At 39.3% G+C, this 11,972-nt stretch overlaps 1 protein-coding gene across 2 annotated transcripts; it reads right to left on the bottom strand.

The window, feature by feature from the left end:
- Positions 1 to 356: 356 nt before the first annotated feature.
- Positions 357 to 11,490, bottom strand: LOC139351679 (chromatin complexes subunit BAP18). 2 transcript variants are annotated; one of them, XM_070993669.1, is made up of 5 exons: positions 11,148 to 11,490; positions 10,180 to 10,274; positions 9,194 to 9,438; positions 1,609 to 1,716; positions 357 to 499 (listed from the first exon to the last, which is right to left on the bottom strand). In XM_070993669.1, the coding sequence occupies exons 1-5, from the start codon at positions 11,166 to 11,168 to the stop codon at positions 435 to 437; spliced, it is 534 nt and encodes a 177-aa protein (XP_070849770.1). In that variant the 5' UTR covers positions 11,169 to 11,490; the 3' UTR covers positions 357 to 434. The 2 variants fall into 2 exon arrangements, with proteins under 2 accessions (XP_070849770.1, XP_070849771.1); XM_070993670.1 differs by having other exon boundaries at positions 9,194 to 9,420; positions 11,148 to 11,475.
- Positions 11,491 to 11,972: the final 482 nt, after the last annotated feature.

Here is an 11,972-nt window from a genome sequence, read left to right as displayed (position 1 = left end):
TTCGTCTTATCGATGAAGCTGAAATTCTCTGCTGCACTGTATTTGTTTCCTGACTTTTCTTTTAAAAAACAGGAAATATGATCCTTGGGAGCTTTATCATTGCATAAAGTCTGTCTTGCAAATTTTAGGATTTTCTGGATGTTACAAACAAAAAAAATCAATGAGGCGCAAGGGACATGGTCTAAAGAAATAAAAATGTCTTGAAGTAAAAAATAAAATAAGACTTGAAATGATTCTTTAAAGTTTCTGATAGTGCCAACAAGTCTCAAAAAAGTGGGATGCAGTTAATTGGATAAGAGTCCTGCATGAAGCAGTCCTGCAACACAACATTCAATAATGCACTCTGATGCATGTGGTCACCATCATTTGTTTTATTACAAGTTATTTTCATAGTTTTGTCCATCATTTCTATGAAGTTCACAGAAGGAGAAAGGTCAGCGGGAGAGTAAAGGAAGGTCACTGGGATTCATGATGAGGCTTGAGTCCAGGTTAAGGTTATCTACGGAGACAAGAGAAAACAGCAGTGTATGTCTTAGCCCCAAGCCTGTCCAACTAAACATGCAAGTCTTTGAAAACACCTCACAAATAGAATTTATAAGAACAATAATCACACACACACACACACACACACACACGTGTGTGTGTGTGTGTGTGTGTGTAATTTCTGAAAACACCGTAGTTTTGCAAAAGTTTTTAACAGTGCATTTGTTGTGATTACTTCAGATTTGGTGTTCTAAGGGCAGGCAGCATGATTGTGTATGTGGGATTGAGTTAAATAAAAGTGTGTGTGTTCATGATAATGAAAGAACATGTCACCCAGTGCAGTAGCGTGGCTCATTGATGTGTATTGAATAGTTTTTGGAGACACTTTGGAGCTCTGTGGCACAGAGGAACAAGATGTATTACACCACACACACACACACACACACACACACACACACACACACACACACACACACACACACACACACACACACACACACACACACACACACACACACACACACACACACACACACACACACACACACACACACACACACACACACCATGCTTGCTAGCAGGATACATTCTTTGTTGATTTTGCACAGAAGATTAATTGACAGAGAAAAATATAGTGAGTACTGTTCCTGTTATCCTTGAACACATGAAGTCAGCAGTGTTTGTCTAATAAATGAATTGTACTGTGTTAACACACATAGCCCATTAGAACTATAGCCACGATGTGTCATTTTTATGTGTCTTCAGTATCTTTCAGATCGGTAAGACCACGAGAAAGATTCCATAATTAGCTTACCCTACATAAGAAGTCCATAAATAGAAGCTTTATGCAAAAGATGCTATTTTTGGTCCAACATCACAGTAAATATGGAAAGCATAATTGACTCGGTAGCAGCTGAAAGGGCAGGACTGGGTGTTATTGAAACATTTGACTATTGCTGCTACTTGTGTTTCAGTACTGATTCTGATAACAGGTTTTTCAACCAAATTTCATTCAATTTCAGTCAAGATTATGACAGGTGTCACCAACTTTCGCTTTTAAGTGCATTTCGGTTGCACCCCCCCCCCTCGACCTCGTACGTTTCAACAGATGTTCATGAACCTCACCTTGATCAAAGTTGTTGATTTTTTTGGAGTTGGATCCTTCACCCAGTCCCTCGATGTCCACAAGATCGCTGTTGACATCTGAGTCATTCAGAGCACTGAGGGTCACATCTACACACACACACACACACACACACACACACAGAAGACACACACACACACACACACACACACAAATTTCAATTTCATTTATATATAGCGCCAAAATCACTACAAAAGTCTCAGGACACTTTGCATATCGACCAGATGTTACTTTACACAAACACACACAGCAAAAGGCTGAAAATGTGGAGTACTGTTTGTGGACACAGGAAAAAATAAGTTAAAAAAAAAAAATTAAAAAGGAATTCAAATGATAAATACTTGACAGGTGACATCTTAAAAAGCAAAAACAAAAAAACAGTTATGATGTATGGTTGTCGGTTCATATTGTATGTAAATGTTAATTCGTATTCGTACACCTGTGACCAAACAGTGGTGCATAATGGGACATATAGCACATGCTATGAAAAAATGCTCTGTATTTTACTTCAATTACATTAATTCACGATTTTGTTTTTCATTACAATTTCGGTAAAATCCTTGTTTTGACATTGTTGATGTCCATACCTTGTAAATGCACATTTACACAAGAGATGAACAATACAACTTTAGCTCCAATATAAATTAAAAAACAGAAATATTTCAGAATCTTAAGGCTATATTAGTTTAATAAACATGACAATCTTTTTGTTCTTTACGTGACATTAGTTAGCTTTGGTATTCGAACAGTCACTTAACTTCATGTTAGTTCAACATAATATATCAAATACATTTTGTTTGTAACATTAAAATAGTGTAACTTCGCAACTGTGAAATATTATTTTCTGTTGTTCTATGTTATGTTATTCTATGACTTTAGCATTTCTTTTGTTAGAAATCCAAAAGCAGCACAAAGGTCTGGCATCTACTATTTCAACGGGTCTGCACCTGCTGCAACATGGTGGCGGCAGAGATGCATCCACACAAGGCAGGTGCGTCATCTACTACATACACTGTATGCATATGGAAGTTTTAGCATATGGCAAGAGTGGGCAATTCGACCAATAGGCCTTGTGTATTTGTGTTTCCCTTTTTTTATTTAATTAATGAAACAGACCAAACCAATGATAATCTGTAATGGAATAAAAATGAATGTGCCTTCATGTAAATGCAAGCTTATCCAATCAAACATCTAGATTTGTCTATTGTCATCCACATTTCATATTGATGGACTATTCCAGCTTGTGCCAAATCAAATGACATAGGAATTCAAGTTAGCATCAGAGACAGATAACCGTAACCGATATGAAGTGTTTTCAAAGTGGACTGAGAAGATAAAGATGAAGATGCTCAGTGTCAGTGAACAAGTTTAACAAAGAGCAGACTGTTGAGAACTTCATGGTGCACAAGACTCACAGAACGATGTTCAGACAGGTGAGTACAACAATGACAGGGACATCAACAACCACTGCGTTGCCTAGCAATGTAGCACTGTGTGCACACACTACTCAGTGCATAAAAACACTATGCGGCTCTCTTTGCTTTCACATGTGTGTTTGCACCTGCAGCTGATGTGGAGTTTATACTTTTTGCTGGTGATCTGTGCCATGATCATCAGATATTTCACTATCCACAAACCAGTATTTTTTTGTGTTGTGCAAAGTCATGTCTATAAAATGACAGTTATTTGCAAATATGCATAACTTACTCTGTAAACATGCACTGTACTCATTTTGTATTTTGCATACAAATGATAAATGTTTTACAAATAGTTTCACTACAAAAATACATGTCAAGTGAAATGAACGCATTTGAGGATCCATTTGGGTGTGTGAAAAAGGTTTTGCATATTTCCAGATCACTTCCTGTCAGTTTGTGGGCCATGTGTCAGTTGTCACTTCCCTCCTATGTGTTGTGTAATTTTGTCCAGTTCATACTGCAGCAGACCTGCAGAAAAACATCCAGAAATGTGAGGTGCAATTAGCAGCCAGCAGGAGGTGACATTCCCTCCCATAAACTGATGGAAAAATGGTCTCTACTGGAAAGCCAGAGTCTGCCTTGCATCTGCATCCTCACCACAGGAAACAACGAGGAGAAGGACAGCAGCCTGGCTTCAACCAGGAGGTGAAAGACAAAGTTCAGCATCTTTGTTTAACCAAGCAGACAGGATTCAGAATTGGGTTCATCATTGTTATCTCAAAGTGAGTGCACTGTGCTTGCTTACTTATCTGGCGTTACCTACAGTTATTGTTGCTGATCGCTGTGGTACTTGTGTAATGTTACAAGCTAGCTCATGTTAGATCACTTAGTTCTGGTACAGACAGATGTTTTTCTCTGAGGCATGACTAGCACCTAATGCTATACTACTTATGCTCAACAATAGCTTGTCGAGTCATTTTAAGACATTAGAAGGCATCAGAAATTCCACAGGTGAAAGAATGGGTATGTGCAATGACTGAAACTACATCCTATGAATGTATGCTTAGCATATTAAATGAGGATGGGGGGGGGGGACCCCTTGGGACAGGTTTTGGAACTACATAAAGATAGATAATGACCCTCACTGGGACTCTGGTTTTCTTGTTTTGTTTTGCTCATTCGTCTCCCCCACAAGTGGGAACCTGTAATACTGTATACACCAGCAACATGTCTATATGATGTATGATGTATGTATGTTTCCATGTACCAAGCCTTTGAAAAGTTCAATAAAAACTTGATTTCAAAACAAAAAAGCAACAACAAAAAAAATTCTACATATGCTCGCAACTGCAAACTTGCATGGCCAATGTTACAGAAACACAGCCACGATCACTGTTTTAGTGTGTCTAAGGCTGGAATATGAAGTGTAACGCTTGGATATGATCAGTGGAGGAAGAAGTATTCAGATCCTTTACTTTACTAACTAAAAGTACTACTACCACCACACTGTAAAAAATACTCCACTGGAATTAAAAGTATCAAGTATTATCAGCACAACATACCAAAAGTAAACACTTTTGTTTACTTTGTTTACTGTTGGACTTTAATGTAATAATTAAAAAGTGCATTTTGCATAATAAGTCTAGGCACCCTGTAATTATTTTACATAAAAGTGTAGTAAAAGTACACTGGAATGCACATTCTTCAGTGGACTACATGTAATACATGTATTTAATACACTTTGACAAAGCTTTCTTTAAAAACGTCTGACAGACAATATCACAGTATATCATCATCAGACTGTACTCTACAATAACTAGACTGCATTAGTGCACACACAGCATAAGTCCAATAAAACAGGGAACATCTGCACATCAGCTGTGGGTGAATCAGGGAACGGTCCAAGCATCAGTCACTGGTACTGAGCCAGATGCCGATCTGCTCCTCAAGTTGACATACTGTTCATGACTGAAGATCATTTGAAATTCTTCAGTTCAAATTCTCATTTGGGTCTGTCCTTTAGTTTGGTGGCTTTGTTAAGCGAAAAGAACTGCAGAGAGGCCTCATACTGGTCTTTGCCTGGGACCTCCAAATCACTAAAACCGCACAACTGTATCTATAAGTGAGTTGTCATGACAAAATGAGGCCGAACCTTCAATTCATCAACCAAAACCAAAACCTCAAACACATCCACAAGGAGGAAACAATTGAAACAATGAATGAACAAAGGAACAGCAGCTCGTGTTGCTCTCTGCAGGTACAAGGAGCTATTTGGTTGGTGAACAGTTTGAGTTACAATAATCCATCGGTCAGGCCTTAAGACCTGACCTATGCTCATGCACAGTACCAATCACGCAGGATGTAACGATCAGGTACTGTTAAGGCTCCAGAAAAGATTAGAGAAGACAACCCTTATACTGTATGAGTCCCTTTATAAAGTGATGGCTGCCTGCAGATCCTAGTTGTGGCTAATGACTTGAATCTATTGCATTGTGTTAAAGGTACAAGGTGCAATTTATCAAGCAAATTCCAGCTCCCACCTTCTCATCTGTTTCGTTATTTTCAAATCAGACATTGTGTTAAATCTTTGTTTCCGACTTTTCCCTCCTCACCTCCAAGTCAATGGTGGGATGAATTTCTCAGTTTTGACCCCCTTCAAAAATCATTCATCTCAATGGTCTACAACAAACTCCCATCTTATGACAGTTCAACAGCCACAAAAGTCAAGGCTGACTGGGAGGGTGAATTAGGGTTGAACCTGGAGGACTACTGGTGGGATGCTGCTCTTAATAAAATCCATACGAGTTCAACTTGTGCTCGCCTCACACTCATACAATTTAAGGTATTTTTTAGGGTTCATTTTTCTAAGGCCAGTTTGTCGCAAATTTATCCCAGTATCACTGACAGTTATGACAAATGTCACGCTTCATCCTGCAACCTCACTCATATGTTCTATTCCTGTCCAGTATTATCTAGCTTTTGGCAGAGTTACTCTGATACTATGTCAAAAATACTTTCAATGTCTATTCATGTCTTTCCCTATATTGCCATATTTGGGTATCTGAAAGATTATAATCGATACACCTGCAAGTAATTAGATGTTCTAGCTTTTACTTCGTTACTAGCAAGACACCATCTTCATCTCCATTGGAAGTCTACTAAAGCTCCTTCAAGTACTCAGTGGCTCAGGGATGTTATGTCCTTTCTAAAGGTAGAGAAGATTAAATATTCAGTGAGGGGTAATTCTGAAAAGTTTTACGCTAAGCAGCAATCCTTTTTAACATTCATCAACTCTCTCCAATCTTTGTCTCCTAATTGACTGATGCCCCCCTTTTTCTCTTTCTCCCTTTTTTCTTTTCTACCCTTTTTTCTTTTCTTTTTACTCATTATTATTATTGTGATTATTATGATTATTATTTTTGTTTGTTTACTCTGTTCTTGTGTCTTTGACCCTCAAATAATATGGAAAACATGGCTTGTTTCTCATTTACTCCATTGAGAAGCACAAATTATTGATAATATTACTGTTGCTTCTTGTTTAACTATGGTTCTCAATGTTTATGTGACACTGCTTTTTCTCATGTGCCATTTTTCTTAATAAAAATATTAAACCAAAAGGTACAAGGTGCAAGAATTAGCCATCAAAGGTTGATCAAAAGAAATAGAGGGTAGTATTTCACCAGGGAAGCCACTCAATTAGCCGTGCAGCTAGCGGCCCTATTTGCTGACAAGTCTGGCTTGACCAAGAGCTCGAAGCACCTGATTTAGAGGTGATGTAGTCTGAATCTTTGGCTAAAGAATGCACGGCAGGCTGGTAAAAGAGAGTCATGAACTCAGAGAGCAGCGAGAGGAAAGTTGGTCATCACCCGTGTGGAAAATCTGCGTATAGAGCTGAAATATGTTCACATCTAACGTGGAGTTTGTGATTGCTGTAACTTATAAATGAAGTGTGTTCTATGATGAGTTAACTCGCAATTAAGCTCATCGTAGTTCGGTAAAAGACAGAAACGTGAATTCAGAATGTGTACCGTTGTATTTTTATGTTTAATAAGGAAATACAGTAGGTTCCTTTTTTGACATTTTGTGAATTTATTTTTAATTTCTTTACTTAAAGGTGCAGTATGTAACTCGTATTTTTTGTCATATTTGCTAAAACTGTCCCTATGCCCAGACAGCTGTACATGAAACATGTAATCTGTGAAATTTGGTCCCACCTACTGCTCCAACTGCGATTTGCAAGAATCCACCACGCCCAACAAAAAAAACAAAACAATTAGAGCCAGAGGAGCGTCTGAGGGGGTGTCTGACATCTGTCAATCACTACTGCCAACCGCCCCTTCCCTCCGCTTATGCTGCCGACTGCCGCTCAGTCAAACAGCTCTGTGAGCAGTGTCAGGAGGCTAGTGAAAGCTATGGCGGGGAAACAGCCACCCGCAAAGGAGAAACTGCCCATACCACCGCTGCCAACAACAGCATATATGGCTAAGACAACAAATAACCATAAAGCTAATATGGTGATTGTTACAGTAACACTCCACAGCGCGTACGGTATGTTAGTGACTGTGATGTAGCGGCTGGGCAGAGTTAGCTAGTTTCCGATGCTACGGCTAACATTGCTGGTTGTCACGGCAGCAGGGCAGGTGGAGGCAGGGCATGTGTGCAGCGGAGAGGGAGGGGAAGTGACGTGAACTTGTTAAATTTTTCAGGCTAAGTCTGCTCTCTTCTCCATCTTACATACTGCAGCTTTAAAAAGCTAAGAGCACCTGTGAAACGTAGCATACATCTCTCAGCTGAAACTATGGGGGCTACACTATCGGACTATCAATGTGTCATGTGACAGGACGGGCTGCAGCTAACTGGTTAGCACGCTTCAGTAGGTACTTCTGCAACACAATACATAGATGGCTTTGATATAACATCAAAACTGTTACTTCTTTACATTTTGTTGATAATGTTAGTTCATTTTTTGAACCTTTTAAACTAAAATTATGGCCTTAGGTTCGACTTAAAGAACAAAGAAATCCTGAGGATTGTAGTTTTTAGTTGTTACAAGCTCCCCATGTTTGTTTGTGTAAAACACTAATAAGAGAGCAAAAACACTTTGATTATGATCTTTATAAATTTAATATAAATTATATTGTATGATGATATAAATATAATGATATTTGTATTGCTTATTTAAAGTGTAATATATGGATGTTTTGCATAGTAACAGGTGACATTATTTCCCTGCAATTTTCTCTTAAAACAAATCTTGTTCGGGTTTGCATGGTGCCCTTTACGCAGCATTAGCGTCACATGCCTTTCAATGATGAACTGCACTACTTGCTGTAGAGATGATATCAGATGTTTTATACTCGTGCAACAATTTTGTGGCCTGTAAATCAAAACTCAACCTCTGTTGCTATGCAATAAAAGTGAATGTACAACCCTACCAAACGTAAGGTGCTTAAGCAAGAAAACACAAGGTAGTGGTATATCACATGATGATTGCATTAATATTGTGTCAGTTGTTGATTTAAAAATATAATCTATAAATACATATTTTTCTGCTATTTCACATCATCATATCATTGATACAGCTACTGACACAAACTGGGCCACTAATTGATCAATTTGATTACTGTGAAAGCTAAAAAAGCCTCAGAAAATCAGCCAATTCCACAGATATGTCACACCTAGAATTTGTCTGATAAAGGTGTCTCTCATCATTATCGTACATTTTGCAAACCTCTGCTAGACCACAAGGTAGCAGTTAAACAAATTGAACCATGTTGTTATGTTAAATATGTAAATATGATGCTTGTGGAAATCCTTTGTACCTGAAGGAGATCATTTATTAATGAGAATGTTGCACGGCAACAGTCAAAAAAAAAAAAAATACTGTGGAGGCTAAGAGTGTGCGGAATCTACTGTTTTTGGCTCTGATATTTCCTGTTTGGTCAAACACCTGTCAAAAACAACTATTCTCAATAATTAGAATTTACACAACAGTCAAAATAGGGTGGGACATTAAATTCATGTTAAAAATGATAATCTGTCTGCAATACTGAAGAGCTCTCCATCAGGTTTGAAGGAAGACATGATTGGAATATTCAAAACACTGTCATGTTGTAGAGATGTCTTTGACATCATTTTCCTGACTCACCTGCAGTCTTCTGTTTCTTTAGGGAGGGCTGGCGAGAGGGGGAACCTTGTAGTCCTGAGGCCATGACAACCTGACCTGAGGGCACAGAGATGACAGTTGGAGTGCCTGGCGCTGCCATAGAAATGGTAGCCGTGGCTATCTTGATGACCTTCTTAGATCCTTCAGAGGAGGCAGGCGAAGTGCCATCCTCATACAGCTTCCTCTTCACTGTGCTCTTCGTCTGACCGCTGGAGGGAAGGTGGAAACTAAACTGACTTTAGTATTTAGACTAGGTTAACAGCAGCATCCACAAGGGTTAGGATTCTTTACAAATGTATCAAGATGTACAGTGTGAGTCAATTGCAGTCATTGTTCCAAAATAGCCTATGCACATTCACAGATTCACTGAAGATCACTATTTTGTGCTGAATACAGACCTGAAACTGATACCAATCTTTTTTATCTGACTCAAGATGGCCAACAACTGCATCCCCAGCGTGAGTATCACTCCTTCAGCTCCTGAAAGTGCCTTTTTCATTGTCATCTGATTGTAAATGTAATACTGTAATATTGTATGCTTGATCCCTGTTCATTATGTGCAAATAAAATAAAACCAACAAAGCACTTGAGCGCCACTGAGTCATTAGCCTGATGGCCAAGAGGGTCTCATTAACCAAGCATGTCCCACTCAGCTCCAAAAAACACATTTCTACTCTTAACGGGCAGAAATACACTTCATGAATGAGACACCACTAGTGTTGGTTTTGGGACAGGCTCATTGGCTAACAAGTTTGACCAGCACCATTTGCTGCCACAGATGCCAGATGTATCTCAGACGAGCGCAATTTCTGCTTTGTAAATGGTCGCCCCTGCAAACTCCTCTGTTCAATTGGTGATTCACCATTTATGTGTATGAGTATTTGTGTGTGTGTGTGTGTGTGTGTGTGTGTGTGTGTGTGTGTGTGTGTGTGTGTGTGTGTGTGTGTGTGTGTGTGTGTTGGAGTTACCCTGTAGGACTGGAGTCTGCCACCGGGTGAAGCTGCATGGTGAGCTCTCCAAGTTTGGTGAAGGCAGCTCCAGCTGCAGAGAAGATCTCACCCACCTGTGGAACACACACTAGCATCAAAACTGGACTCAGCAACAGTGCCCAGTGCCACTTTTACATTCACTCCGACTATTTGCAGGGAAATGTAAGACTCAAGTAATTAGTGAAACTGAAAATGTATTTCAATGGAGAAGTAGAATGTATCATTTAACAGGGAGTGGACACAGTCACATCAACAGTGATCAGAACAATCCAACCATATGTGATAGTTGAACATGTGAATCTGAAACTATGGGCTGCTCTAAAAGCCACCACTCTTCTGGTTTCAGACTTTTCACCAGATGTTGGAATATGGCTATGAGGATTTGCTCCCATTCAGACACAAGAGCATTGTAGAGGTCCAACACTGATGCTGGGTGATAAGGACTGGTTCACAGTCAGCATTCCAGTTCATCCATAAGGTGTTGAATGGGTAAGAAACAGGAGAGGACCAAACACTCTGTTACAGGAAGCGCTGTGTTTCAAACAGCATTGCATGCTGGAGCATTCAGATTTCCCTCCATGGAAGGTTGCATTTATTGTATGAAGAAGCTTAATGGAAAATGGGACTCTAAGAAACTCAGAACTGATCAGATTTTGAGATTAAAAAAAAAAAAAAGGGTTTAGACATGATCGTAGATGTTCCGAAAAATGTGTAATGTAGAATGATCTGGAAGATCTGATCAGGCTCCTGCAGGCATCTCTCAATATTCGGTGCTATTAAACTCACGCTACGCTACTCTAGCCAGCAGCAGCGGGAAACGTACTGAGAAGTTCGTGCGTTTATATACAAGTAAATACGTACTCTTCACACCAGCTAATTCGGCGTTAAGATACTTCTGTGGCGACAAACTACATCTCACATACGGTTCATGTGTAAAAATGACTTACTTTAGTGGAAGCTGAGGTCATTTTACTGATCTCTGTAATACCACAGACTATTTATAGTCTATGAGTAGAACTCAATGATGCCTTCAAGCGGACGGAACGGCGGCTCAGATGCTAACAGCGTAGCTAGGTTGCATTTGGTGCTCCTTCTGGTGTAGCTATCTGAGCATCTAGAAATCTACTCTTCCGCCGCTTTCAGTGTCGGTGCCTGGAAAAGTCCAGCATTTGATCAGACAGCTGCATGGTGTTATTAATCTTGCATCTATGATTACCGCTGGGACCAGATATTGTAGGTCTCGCCATGCACCGAATACAACCAGAAGGCTTGTGCTGCCTTTAGGGTCTCCTCGTAATTTCTACGTTTGGCAATAGAATTGTGTGCCCTGTGCTCGAGAGCTCAACATCACAATAGAATGTAATAGAGGGACAGACATGGCATTATGAAGCTTGGCAGGTATTTCTTTTTCTTTTGTCAGGTCAGTTTATTTATATAGCAGTTTAAAAATACAAAGACAATGACAAAAACACATAATGACATACCTAAGTCACATTAACAGTCAGAGAAGACAGAGCCTGAGAAAGCAATGGAAATTAATTTTGAAATTCAGCTTCTTCATGTACAGTAAAAGAGCTATACCAACAAACTTCCATGCTTGTACACCATCTTAAAAAATGTTACCAGTTCCTTGTAAAGCTTCCCATCTTTGCATTCTCTTAAATGTCCCATTGCCCCCTTAAATCCAATATTAACACACTGTTATATTAAATATTAAACACCTCTACTGTATTCCTGTTCTTAATGTTATGCTGCAGTTTTTTGTGAACGCA

This window comes from Chaetodon trifascialis, chromosome 23 (genome assembly GCF_039877785.1).
Source record: "Chaetodon trifascialis isolate fChaTrf1 chromosome 23, fChaTrf1.hap1, whole genome shotgun sequence".
Classification (NCBI taxonomy): Eukaryota; Metazoa; Chordata; class Actinopteri; order Chaetodontiformes; family Chaetodontidae; genus Chaetodon; species Chaetodon trifascialis.
Note: the sequence above shows the minus strand (reverse complement) of the source record. Positions and strands in the feature narration are given on the sequence as shown.

What these genes read in the sequence shown, in the direction of transcription:
- LOC139351679 (XM_070993669.1), bottom strand. Translation starts at nt 11,168, where the DNA reads ATGACCTCAGCTTCCACTAAA. An exon ending in TGACCTCAGCTTCCACTAAA is followed by an intron (nt 10,275 to 11,147) that starts GTAAGTCATTTT and finishes TGTGTTCCACAG; the next exon opens with GTGGGTGAGATCTTCTCTGC. An exon ending in GCAGACTCCAGTCCTACAGG is followed by an intron (nt 9,439 to 10,179) that starts GTAACTCCAACA and finishes AAGTCAGTTTAG; the next exon opens with TTTCCACCTTCCCTCCAGCG.